General features: G+C 48.8%; 1 protein-coding gene across 7 annotated transcripts in view; it reads right to left on the reverse strand.

Moving 5' to 3' along the window:
* FBXO21 (F-box protein 21) overlaps positions 1-357 on the reverse strand; it is a 41,233-nt gene extending 40,876 nt beyond the window's left edge. For all 7 annotated transcript variants that reach the window (XM_046639532.1, XM_046639533.1, XM_046639530.1 and 4 more), the window contains exon 1: positions 71-357. In XM_046639532.1, the coding sequence (XP_046495488.1) occupies positions 71-309 (239 nt within the window). In that variant the 5' untranslated portion in view covers positions 310-357. The remainder of the gene's footprint in view (positions 1-70) is intronic.
* Positions 358-12,930: the final 12,573 nt, after the last annotated feature.

The raw sequence follows: 12,930 nt of genomic DNA on the forward strand, positions 1-12,930 counted from the left end.
GCGCGGGGCCGGGGCGGCGAGGCCGGGCCGGGGGCGCAGCGCGGGGGCGCGGGCGGCGGCGCTGGCTCACCTCACCCGGAACTGCTCCTTCCACACCTTCCCGCTACTCTGGCACAGCTCGCGCAGCCGCCGGCAGGTGCTGGACACGCGGCCGATGTCGGCGGCCGTCAGCGCGCCGCTGCACAGGATGTACTCCAGCACCTCGCCCGGCAGGTTCACCAGGCAGCTCAGGCCCGCCGCCTCCGGCGCGGCCTCCTCCGCCAGCGCCGGCACCACCTCCATCGCGCTGTCGACCGCTGCCGCCGCCATCTTGTCCGCGTACCTGGGGCCGCCGCGCGCGCGCGCACGCCGGGGCGCCCCGCCTGGCCCCGCCCACCCGGCTCGAGGGGCAGGCACGACATCGCCCCGCCCCCGCCCGCGGCCACGCCCCTTCGGCCCGGGCGGCGCGCCGGGACTGCGCCGCAGCCAAGGAAGGGAAACGCGTTTTGGGAAACAGCTGCGCCGTGGGCCCGGGAGCCGGGAACCGACCGTCGTGGTAGCACGCATCTTTCTCCTGTGGGCTGAGCGCTTCCTGTGCATGAGCTCATCACACTGTCCCGATAACCCTAGGAGCTGTTATTCCGCCTAAGTCACAGATGGGGAAACTGAGGTTCTGGGAGATGCACAGAGTTGCTCAGAGTCCCTTGTCCTAGATTCTAATCCAGATGCGCTTGACTTCTGCTTGACCGTAGTAACAACAAACCTAGTATTCTTGAGTGGGTACTGTGCCAAGCACTTGACGTATATTCTTCAAGGACTCCTCATGTGAGCATTCTAGAATAGGTACCGTAATTATACCCATGCTACAAATAAGGAAAGCCAGACTCATACAGGTGGGAGTCACTGGTTCAAAGTCGCAGAGACAAAAGTGGATTTGAACCCTCAGAGCAGGGGTTACCACTCAGGTGTGAGTGGGGCCTTCTGTGTGTACATATTTAAACCCAATCCAGTGTCATGCCCTGTGCTGTCTGCCCTGGGGATACAGTGGGGAGTGAGATGGTGTCCTTGCCTCCCAGGAGCTCAAAGTCCAATTCGGGGAGCACACAGATTTAGAACAATCTGTTGTCAGTATCTGGAGGCTCAGTAATGTTTTCCTCCCAACTTGGAAATCAGAATGCGCTGAAGGAGTTCAACAAGTAAGCTTATTGTCAAGGGATGGTGTTAAGCCATCCATGGCTCCCTATTGCCCTTAGAAATAAATCTGAAATCCCTAACGTTGTTGGAAAGGGAAAGACTCCTGTCTGCCTGTCCTCACCTCTCTGAAGCCATTCTCTCCCTCACTAGCCATGCCCCAGCCAGGCTGGTCTTTTTCCTCCTGCTTCTGACCCTCACATATAAACTATTCCCACTGCCCGGCATGTGCTTTGTGCCAGCACGTCTTCCTTCCAGCTGCTCCTCCTCTGCCTCTGTGCCTTAGCTTAACCTCTCCAGATGCCCTCTCTTCTCTCACCCCAGCCGCGGCACCAGCTATGGCTTTTTCCCCAGCATTGTGCAATCTTGTAACTATTTACTTAATTTATAACTATTTGTCCAACCTGTGTCTTTCCGGCTAGATGGGAAGGTTTTTCAGGGTCAGGACTGTGCTTGATTAACCCCGGATGCTCCGTCCCTTGGCCCAGGCCCTACACATAGCAAAGTCTCAATAATTATCTTTGATTGCAATTGTCTAACCAGTTGTTTAGCTAAGCAAGTCACTTAGCCTGCGGCCCAGTTTCTCGTCAGTCAAATGGCGATAATAATAATAATGCTGGCTACCTGGGCTGGTGTGAGAATTAAATGAGTACATTTGCATAAAGTGCAAAGAACTGTACCTGGTACAGAGAAAGTGCTCAATAAAACCGTGTTATAGAGGAATGGGGAGAAACTGCTTAATGGGTATAGGGTTTATTTTGGACTGACGGAAATGTTTTGGAACTAAGTAGAGATGGTAGTGGTCCAGCACTGTGAATGTCCTAAATGCCTCTGAATCACTTTACGTGGTTTAATTTTATGTTTTGTGAATTTCACCTCCATAAATTTTTTTAAAACTGTGTGACTGCATGCATTAGTCAGCTCAGGCTGCCATAACAAAATGCCACAGACTGCATGCCTTAAACAACAGAAATTTATTTTTTCGTAGTTCTGGAGGCTGGAAGTCCAAGATCAAGGTGTCGGCAGGGTTGGTTTCTTCCGAGGCCTCTGTCCTGGGCTTGCAGACGGACGTCTTCTCCCTGTGTTCTCACGTGGTGTGTGTGTCTATAAGGACACCAGTCATATGGGATTGGGGGCCCACTCTAATGACCTCATTTTACCTTAATGACCTCTGTAAAGACCCTGTCTCCAAATATAGTCACATTCTGAGGTCCTGAGGGTTAGGGCTTCACGTAAGAATGTGTGTGCGGGGTGGGGGTGGGGGCACTGCTCCTGCTGTCATTAACACAGAAGAGTTTAGAGGAGCCGCTGGTGTCTGGCAGATCTGGGAGAGAGTCTGGCCCTTGAGGCTTCTCAATTCAGTGGGAGATTCCAGGCCTTGTTCTTGCCTTGCCCCTGCAGACGCTGTTTACCACCTGCTTCTTCTCAAAATGCTGGCTCCCCTTGGCCTCCGTGGCCCCACCCTCTCCTGGCTCTTCTCCTACCTCCAGGGCCGCTCCTTCTCTCCTTTGCCGCCTCCCCCAGATGGTACACGTTGGGGTACCTTGGGGCTCAGCCACAGGCCCCCTTCTTTCACTTTCTCCCCCCTGTCTACAACTGGAATGATGATCCAGACCCGGTTTAAATGTCCATGTTTCCCTCTTCGGCCCAGCCTGCCTCTCTGAGATCTAGACTCGCTCAGCCAACTGCTCACCTGACATTCCCTTTGGGGTGCTGAAAATTAACTCATCCGAGAGCAACTCACTTCCCCCAACCCCCCTCCACTTACCTTGTCCTCTCCCAATGGTTGCTGCCTTGGGAAAGGCTGCCCATCCATCCTTTCCTGCAAAACCAGAACTTGTCACCATCCTTGGCACCTCTCTCTCCCTCACCATCCATATCCAAATGCCCCATAGAGGTTAACTTCTCCGTGCCTCAGTTTCCTCATCTATAAAATGGGGATAACAAAGCTCTTCCTATTAAATGAAACAATACAGATATATCAGTTACTCTTGCAGCATAACAAATAGACCCAAAACTCAGCAGCTTAGGACAACTCTGTTGTGCTCTTGGTTTTGTGGGCCAGGAAATGGAGAAGGGCTCAGCTGGGCAGCTCCGAATTGGAAGCAGGTGGCAGCTCGAGAGCCCGTGCTCTCAACCACTGCATGTACTTACTGCTGTCAGATCCCACAGGCCTGGAAAAAGGGCTGAGATTTTATCTTAATTGTCCTGGGAAGCACCCTCCACATTCAAATGCCCAGCAGAGGCTAAGTTCTCAGTGCCTTAGTTTCTTCAGGAAACAGGGAAGAAACTGGGAAGCCCTGTCAGCCCTGATGACATTCAGACCTTGATAAACCAAGTTTCCACCCAGTCGGGCAAAAGGTAGAACCCACAACTGCACAGACAGTTGGTAAGCCATTCTTATGAACGACTATTGCTTTCTTATCAATGATATCCTGGCCCTCCTTCTTTCTTCCTGTCTTCTGATCAAACATGACCAAGATACTATCAGGAAAAAGTTAAAATCTCTTGCCCTTCCACAAAATCCTCTCCACGACTCTAGAAAAGATGGAGAACAGTTTTATCGAACAAGCGTTAAACCAGAACTTGATGTACGTTACAGGTTATCTGCTGATGAGATTACAACGACAGAGAAATCCCTCCCTTTGTATATACACCCAGCCACTGCATTACATCCATGCTCTCGAGATTAATGGAAACTTGTCCTCAGGTAAGAGGACCCAACCACACCTGTCCTAGTTATTCATTCTTTCCTAGTTCATCCTTAGCTCACCTTGTAATTGGGGCACCCATTGTGCTAGCTAATTGCCCTTGTCTCAAAGAATAATAAAACTTCTCATCTTTGTGAGAAGCAGGTGCTTACCCCTTAGAACAAGATGCTCAGGTTAAACTCCCATGGTCACAGGGAGATAAGGACACTATCTTCCCTGATATTTACATTTCAAAGAGATAGTTCCTAGGTCCCTAAGAAAAACATTCCTGGGTTGTAATAGTGGCAGGAGGCATATTTAGCCTTTAAAAAGATTTGCAAAATGTAGTATACATGTACAACGGAATGCTATTCAGCCATAAAAAAAATGAAGCCCTGATACACGCTACAACATGGACGAACCTCGAGAACATTATGCTAAGTGAAATAAGCCAGACACGAAATGACAAATACAATCCCACTTACATGAAACATCTAGAATAGGCAAATTTATAGAGAGAACATAGGTGACCGGTTACCAGGGGCTGGGAGGGAGGATGGAATGGGGAGTTATTGCTTAATGGGTACAGAGTTTCTGTTTAGGGTGATGAAAAAGTTCTGGAAAGAGACAATGGTGACGATTACACAATATCGTGAATGCCTTAATGTCATTGAATTGTATGCTTAAAAATAGTTAAACGGTAAATTTTCCGTGATGCGTATTTTACCATAATTTTAAAAATAGCACTCACAAAACGGATTTACATACATGTCAAAGAGACAGGAAAGATTTACACACACACAATTTCACAAAGAAATGCTCTAAGAAAGGAAGGAGGGAGTGGATCTCTTCCCCTTTGGGCATCAGGGAACATGATCAGTTTTTAAATGTACCCTACAAAACCCTCTTGCTGGATGGCTGCCTGTATTCAACGAAGAACTGGTCCCCACTACCCAAGTTCCTGCTTAAAATCACCCAGCACAAGCCCAAATCCTGGGGTAATCCCCTCCCAGCCCGTCCTGCCTGCCCCTCCTCCCACCCCGAGTTCCTCCAGGGCGCCCTCTCCCTGATGAGGCAAGCTAATAAGTCCGTATTTGTGGACTAGACGTCTCTTTCTGGTTATCTTTGGCTGGAGGACTTCAACATCCGTCTCCACAATCTTTGAGAGAGCCCATTTCAACCCCCTTCAACCTCTTCAATGGCTTTCCTTGTTCTCAGAATAAACATACGCATCCTCTCTCTTCTGGTCCATCTCCCCAGACTCTCCCTCCCACTGGCGAGCCTTTGTTAATACAGTTTCATTTTCCCGGAGTGCTGGCTCCTAGCTCCTAACTCATCCTTTAGCTTTCAACTCAAGCGCTTGCCTGCAGGAACGCACATCTGCTGACCTGGACGAGGTGAGCTGCTTCTGTCTTGTGCCCTGACAGAAGCCCCTTCCTTTCGCACAGTGCACACTCCCAGATTGTCACAAAGCTCACCTTGGCGTGATTGTTGAATTCACCCCCCAGCATGGGCGGATCCAGGTTTTGTGGGGCCTGAAGCTTAGACTGCTTGGAGGCCTTATTTTCGAGAAGGAATACAGAAGGATGAGTTCATAAGAGGAGAGCATGTACGTAGAATGAGAAATGAAAGGGCCTTGGGTGGGGTCTTTGCAAGTGAGAGGCCCTGAGGTTGAGCTTCATCAGCTCCAGGGGAAACATGTCTCTTACTATATAATGGTAACCTCTGACACAGCAGAACCTCCGTCCAATTTTGCTCAAATATTTGTTGAATGTACTGCTAGGGTACGTGAGAGGACCTCACACTCTCCTATGAGACTCTTCTTCAGACCTACGAACCCCTACTATCGCTGTATGTGTGTGGCTTGCTCCCTCACCTACCAGAACTCTCATCAGAGTCACCTCACTGATGGAGGCCTTCCCTGATCACCTTATTTAAACTCTCCATCACTCTGCCCTGCTTTGTATTTCTCCAAAATTACTTACTCATCACCATCTAACATACTCCTTTTTTTTTGTTGGAGGAAGATTACCTCTGAGCTAACATCTGCTGCCAATCCTCCTCTTTTTTTTTGCTGAGGAAGATTGGCCCTGAGCTACCATCTGTGCCCATTTTCCTCTATTTTATATGTGGGACGCCTGTCACAGCATGGCTTGACAAGTGGTGTGTAGGTCCTTACCCAGGATCCGAACTGGTGAACCCCAGGATGCCAAAGAGGAACATGCAAACTTAACCACTGTGCCACTGGGCCAGCCCCTAACATATTGCTTTATTTTTTTTTTTAAACACTTATTCTCTCTCTCCTTCCGGTAGAATGTGAGCTCTACTATTTGATCTCCAATACCTACAAAAGGACCTGACATATAGCAGGTCCTCATTATATTTCTATTGAGTGAGTGAATTAATCCTCTAAGTGCAGCTCAATTGAGTTGAAAGTATTTTGCATGTGGGTGGACATGAATCTCGGAGGGCCGAGGACGGACTAGCCTAGGCTGAAAATGGCCTCCAAACACGTTCACAGTCTAATCTCTAGAACCTGGGAATAGTTCCTATGATGGGTATTTTTTCCCCACACCACCAAACAATTCTCCAACACCAGCTGGGTGTCCTACCATTCAACTCAGTTCCGACACGATCTACCTGAGACGCACTATCTACCATCGAGCTGGAGACAGATCCACAGGTTAAGGGTTCAGTCCTGCAAGACCACCCTTTGCAAGTCCACGTGGTCCCTGTGCTTCTGATAGACGGCTACGGATTGGGATTTCCACAACCCCCTCCTTCTGTTTGATTAATTTGCTAGATCAGCTCCCAGAACTCAGAGAAACATTTTACTCATCATATTGCCATTTTATTATAAAAGGATATAATTCAGGAACAGCCAAATGGAAGAGATGCACAGGGCAAGGTATGGGGGAAGGGCTCGGAGCTCCCATGCTCTTGGAGCGCACCGCTCTCCCTGAATCTCCACGTGTTCACCAACCCTGACCAACCCCCATCTCTGAACCCCGACCTTTAGGTTTTTATGGAGGCTTCATTACATAGGAGTGATTGATTAAATCATTGACCCTTGGCGACTGATTCAACCCCCAGCCCCTCTCCCCTTCCTGGAGGTCTGGGGGGGGGGGGTGGGACTAAAACTTTCGACCTTCTAATCACATGGTTGGTTCCCCTGGCAACCCATGCCCATCGGGTGCTTTCTGAAAGTCACCTCATTAACATAAACTCAGGTGCGGTTGAAAGGGGTTTGCTAAGAGTAATAAGGCTGAGGGCTGCCTGTGGCCCAGTGGTTAAGTTTGCCCACTCTGCTTTGGCAGCCTGGGGTTTCGCTGGTTTGGATCCTGGGTGCGGACATGGCACCTCTCATCAGGCCACGCTGAGGTGGCGTCCCACGTAGCACAACCAGAAGGACCCAAAACTAGAATATACAACTGTGTGCTGGGGGGCTTTGGGGAGAAGAAGGAGGAAAAATAAAAAGAGTAACAAGACACCTTTTTTTTTTTGAAGATTTTATTTTTCTCCCCAAAGCCCCTTGGTACATAGTTGTGTATTTTTAGTTGTGGGTCCTTCTAGTTGTGGTATGTGGGATGCCGCCTCAGCATGGCTTGATGAGCGGTGCCATGTCCACGCCCAGGATCCTGAACTGGCAAAACCACAGGCTGCCGAAGCAGAGTGTGCAAACTTAACCACTCCGCCACAGGACTGGCCCCACAAGACACCTTTATTGCTGTCATTACAGGAAATTCCAAGGGTTTTAGGAGCTCACTGCCTGGAACGAGGAGGAAGAGCAAATATATACTAATTATAAATCACAGTATCACTGTCACCTTACATGGCAAAAGGGATGTAATTTATGGATGTAATTTAGTTAGGAATCTTGAGATGGGGAGATTATCCTGGATAATCTGGGTGGGCCCAATGTCATCACCAGGGTCCTTATAAGCGGGGGACAGGAGGACGGAGTCAGAGACAGGAGATGTGACGAAGGAAGCAGAGGTTGGAGTGATGCTGGGCCACCAGCCAAGAAATGTGGGCAGCTTCTCGAAGCTGGAAAACATAAGAAAATGGGTTCTTCCCTACAGCAGTAGCAATAGGAAAGCAAAAGAGAATTAATACAGATTTTAGTTTTCTACTGTTGCTGTAACAAATTACTATAATTTAGTGGCTTGAAACAATACAAATTTATTATCTTACTGCTCTGGATGTCAGAAGTCTCGAATAGGTCTTATGAGGCTAAAATAAAGGTGTGAGCAGAGCTGTGTTCTTTGTGGAAGTTATAGGTGAACATCCCTTCTTGGCTTTTTCCAGCTTGTAGGGGCCACCTGCATTCCTTGGCTCATAGCCGCGTGACTCTGACCTCCGCAGCAATAATGCCGCATGCCAGGGAGATTTTGTGGTTGTTACTCAGCATTCTTGTGGCAATAGGTAATGAATACATAGTGGCAGATAAAACACACACACAGCTATTGCAAAGCAATACCTCCAATACGCCAAGCAGTCGGTACAGGCAGGAAGTATAGTTGGAGGGTAGAGGAATGGCAGAAGCTAAGATGGGGAGGAAGGAAAATAAGAGGTGCGTTTAGAACCACTCGGGCAAATCCACAGACGGCAAGCTCTGTGCGGAGCAGAGGAGGAAGCTGCAGCTGAGACGGCTGCTTGTGGCCAGCGCAGGCACTGAATGGTGGCTGGAGGGGTTGGTCCTCCTCTGGTCCCTGGTGGCACCGAATGCCTTTTGAGCACAGGCATGATGGGAGGAAAGAGATATTTCTGGAAGAGCAGTGTGTGCTTTTCAAGGAAGGCGATGCCACTAGCTTGGAGGAAAAAGGACCAGGTGTCTCTCTCCCCACGGATTTCACCAGCAGCTTTTCTGCTAATAACTGTATTTCCATGAGCGACTCTTTTCAAAGCCTTCAAAAGAAAACGGATTCAATTACTCACTGCATCAGGTTTAATTAATGCCACAGATACTACACCTTGAGTTTATAGGATGTGTCAGAGGCTTTCTCACAGTGAGTTTCCTTACCACCCCCTTGCCCACACCCCCACGGGACCAGAAATGGGAGCGGAGGGGAGGAAAGTGAAGCTCACCACCCTTGAAGATCTCAAAATTCTCGGAAACAGTAAATTAGGGAGGAGCTGAGAGGGCGAGGTTTCCAATATCAACTTCTCACCTCACCTCCGAGATCCAGCGGAGAAAACTGAGATGCAGAGAAGCCAGGAGACCACCCACCCCCATTCCCTCCACCTCAAGTCTAATAATACAAAAGACTTAAGTGTGTTTTTTAAAAATCATTTTACTAATTCCTTGAGTTGTAATCTTCTGCTATTTGATTAACTTAATCTTATCTTCCTCCGGGGCCACGGCTAACGCCGTTTCTTTTTAGTGATGGGAGTTAAGCTCTAGATTGTGCCAACTGATTGTAAATACTCTCCCTGTTTTCGCTCTCTTGGTGATTCTGCGAAGAGTATGATGAAAAAAATAGGTACATTTTTACTATGTAACTGACTGTGAAGCGTGTATTCTATATTGATCTGCAGTGACTCAAAAATCCTTTTTCCCCCTCCTCCACTTTTTTCCCCGCCCCCTTTTCCTTTCCATTGTGGGTGGGAAGCTTCTGTTTTGGTGTAAACTTGGATTTTTCACCTGGTTGCCAGGCAACAGAAGCCACTGCAGTAGGGAGGCATATAAATGTTAAATTGTCCCCAGCCACCTCTGAGGCTGGGCCTGTCAAAACTACAGTGTGTGTGTGAATCATGTGGGGGGAGCCAGTTAAAAATGTGGGTGTCACTAATCATCAGGGAAATGCAAATCAAAACTACACTAAGATATCACCTTACACCTGTTAGAATGGCAAAAATATCCAAAACCAAGAGTGACAAATGTTGGAGAGGCTGTGGAGAAAAGGGAGCCCTCATACACTCTTGGTGGGAATGCAAACTGGTGCAGCCACTATGGAAAACAGTATGGAGATTCCTCAAAAAGTTAAGAATAGAAATACCTTATGACCCAGCCATCCCACTACTGGGTATCTATCCTAAGAACCTGAAATCAGCAATTCCAAAAGTTCCATGCACCCCTCTGTTCATCGCAGCATTATTCACAATAGCCAAGTCATGGAAGCAACCTAAGTGCCCAGCAACTGATGATTGGATAAAGAAGATGTGGTATATATATACAATGGAATACTACTCAGCCATAAAAAAGGACAAAGTCGTCCCATTCACAACAACATGGATAGACCTTGAGGGTATTATGTTGAGTGAAATAAGCCAGACAGAGAAAGACGAACTCTGTATGACTCCACTCATAGGTGGTAGTTAACATACGGACAAAGAGAACTGATCGGTGGTTGCCAGGGGAAAGGGGGGTGGGAGGAGGGCATTAGGGGTGAAGCGGTGTACCTCCAACATGACTAATAATGATGTATAACTGTAATTTCACAAGGATGTTAACTTTCATAACCTTAATAAAAAAAAAAAAAGGAAAACCTACTTACATCTAAGAGAAAAAAAAAAAATTCGGGTGTCAGACCTTATGCCCCACGAGTGCTAATGGGCAGGTGGAAGGAGAGGCTAGGAACTGGCTTTTAAAATGAGTGTTGCCTGTGATGGCAGGTGGTCTGTGGAGGCCTGAGAAACCCAGTGCAAGTATCAAATGGCCAATGACATCAAGATGGGACAGTTTGAGCTTCAATAAGAGAAAAGGGCCGGGAGGGTTGGAAGGAACCAGAGTTGGGACCTACTCGTGCATAGGACTACTCTCTCATCTTCTATCTTGTTCTACGTGTGTTGCGTATATTAACCCTAACACAACGCAATCAAGTTGAAACAATCACAGCCCATTTTATGGTGAACAAATGGTACAGAGAAGCTGGGTAACTTATCCAAAGTTGCACAGCTAGAAAGTGGATGAGCCAGGATTTGAACTGCGACAGTCTGGGTCTCTTAGCAGCAGCCCTGGGTGGTGGTTAAGAATGTAGATTCTAGGGGCCAGCCCAGTGGCGCAGTGGTTAAGTGTACATGTTCCACTTCGGCAGCCTGGGGTTCGCCGGTTTGGATCCCGGGTGCGGATATGATACCGATGGTCAAGCCATGCTGTGGAAGGCATCCCACATATAAAGTAGAGGAAGATGGGCACGGATGTTAGCTCAGGGCCGGTCTTCCTCAGCAAAAGGAGGAGGATTGGCAGCAGATGTTAGCTTAGCGCTAATCTTCCTCAAAAAAAAAAAAAAAAGAATGCAGATTCTAGAGCGTGACGGTCTGGGTTCAAACTCCACCTCTAACATTTATTTACTAGCTATGTTGACCTTGCACAAGCTGTCTGATCTCCTTGTGCCTCCGTTTCCCAAGTTTTAAACTGGAGAGAGCAATGACAACACGTCAAAGTATTCTTGTGAAGACTGGCATTTAATAACCGTTAGCTATTATTTTCATTAACTAATGGATTTCCGTAAGGTAGTGTGGAGCCGGGTGCTGAGGAATTCCCTGACTCTTGCTCCTTCTTTGACCCGCACCTCACACTTGAACTTGGGCCTGAGGCTCAGGGATGGGGCAGAGGAGTCAGGAATGCTGTGTGGGGAATGTGTGGTGTGGGGCCAATTACTTTGTAATTTAAAAGGCTGAATACTGAGTGGTTTGTGCTTTATGACCAGGAAATAGGTGTGAAGGTCAAGATGGCCTCAGCAACCAAATGGCCATGTCCTGAAGGGCGTGATGAAGCCTTAGGGGCCCCATCTCCAGTTTTCCCTCTTATAGAAACCACCTTGTCAGGGCATTTGGGGTCAGCGCCTCATCCATCCTTTCAGTGCATCAAGGTCTCTTCCTTTTGGAAGTGGGTCTGAAGCCAGCTAGGACTTAGGTTTCAGGGTCCTTGGGGTTGTATATACAGGGGAGAAGGGCTGAGGGCGAAGGTGGTACAGTTTCCTTGGGGCCCTTTGTACAGAGGCAGCTGTGATGGGGGAGGAGGGTGGAGAGGATGCTGAGATGTGCCACCCAGATCCGTGTCAAGGGTCAAGAAGTCTTCTTGCAGCTGCTGGCAGTGCCCTCTGTGGGTCAGCCCCTTGGGGGGTGGCGTCCACTGCAGGGAGCTGCCTGGTCCAAGACTGACTGATGGAGGGGTATGAAGCCACCTTCTTGTCCCAAATAGGGACAGCTCTGGAAGGTCACCTTCAGAATGACCTTCCCTTCCTTTCCCCGAAGCACTCCCCGATCCGCCTCTGCCACCTTGTCTCAGAGTGGGCTTCCTGGGGTCACCTGGCCTTTGGCAGTGGACAAAGGCGTGAGAAATTCCAAGCAAATCAAAAAAAAGACAGCAGTCAGTCAAGTTGAGTCCACTTTTTAATGTTTTAACCATAATGCAAACAGGCATAAGTAGACTTTTGTTGAATTCCATCAAATCAGAAGATGAGAACTATACAGAAGAAGAGCATGCGGCGAACACAGCCTGGACAACCTCGCAGAGAGCATGGGGCGGGCGTCAGTCCTTAGAGGAAGGTGCTGGAGCACACGGGACACTTGGCGGAATTAGCAGCATCGAGAGCTCAGAGGTAGGGGAAGTCCGAGTTCTGACAGCGTGTGTGTGGGGAGAGGCGACTCCCGCTCTGGCCACCTCCCACTTCCCCAACCCTGAAGGGAAACCCATGGGGACAGCAACGAGGAGCGACCGACGGCGCCTTCTGGAAAACCACTGCTGAGCCCGGAGTGGGTCTTACAATCACCATGACAACACAACAACGAGGAAAACAGGGCAGGAGCAGGGCAAGGGGCACGGAAGGCACTGGGCCTCCATGGGTCTTAATCAGAACAGACACCAAGGGCACAGCATCTTACAGAAATGGAACTGTCATCCTTCCACGGGTGGGAGTTTGTGAAACCACACTTTTTATTCCCCCTCAAAAGCCTTCAGGCCTCAGTTGGGCATCAGATAATGGAAAAAACCTTCGGGCTGAGGAGATGAGATGCACTGCTTACTCCACAAGGTCCGTGATGAGAAGGCCTGGGCAGCCAGTAGAGATTCTGTTGCCCCCAAGGGACACGTGGCAACGTTTGAAGACGTACTTTGTTGTCACAG

Source organism: Equus quagga, chromosome 15, assembly GCF_021613505.1.
Source record: "Equus quagga isolate Etosha38 chromosome 15, UCLA_HA_Equagga_1.0, whole genome shotgun sequence".
NCBI classification, from domain to species: domain Eukaryota; kingdom Metazoa; phylum Chordata; class Mammalia; order Perissodactyla; family Equidae; genus Equus; species Equus quagga.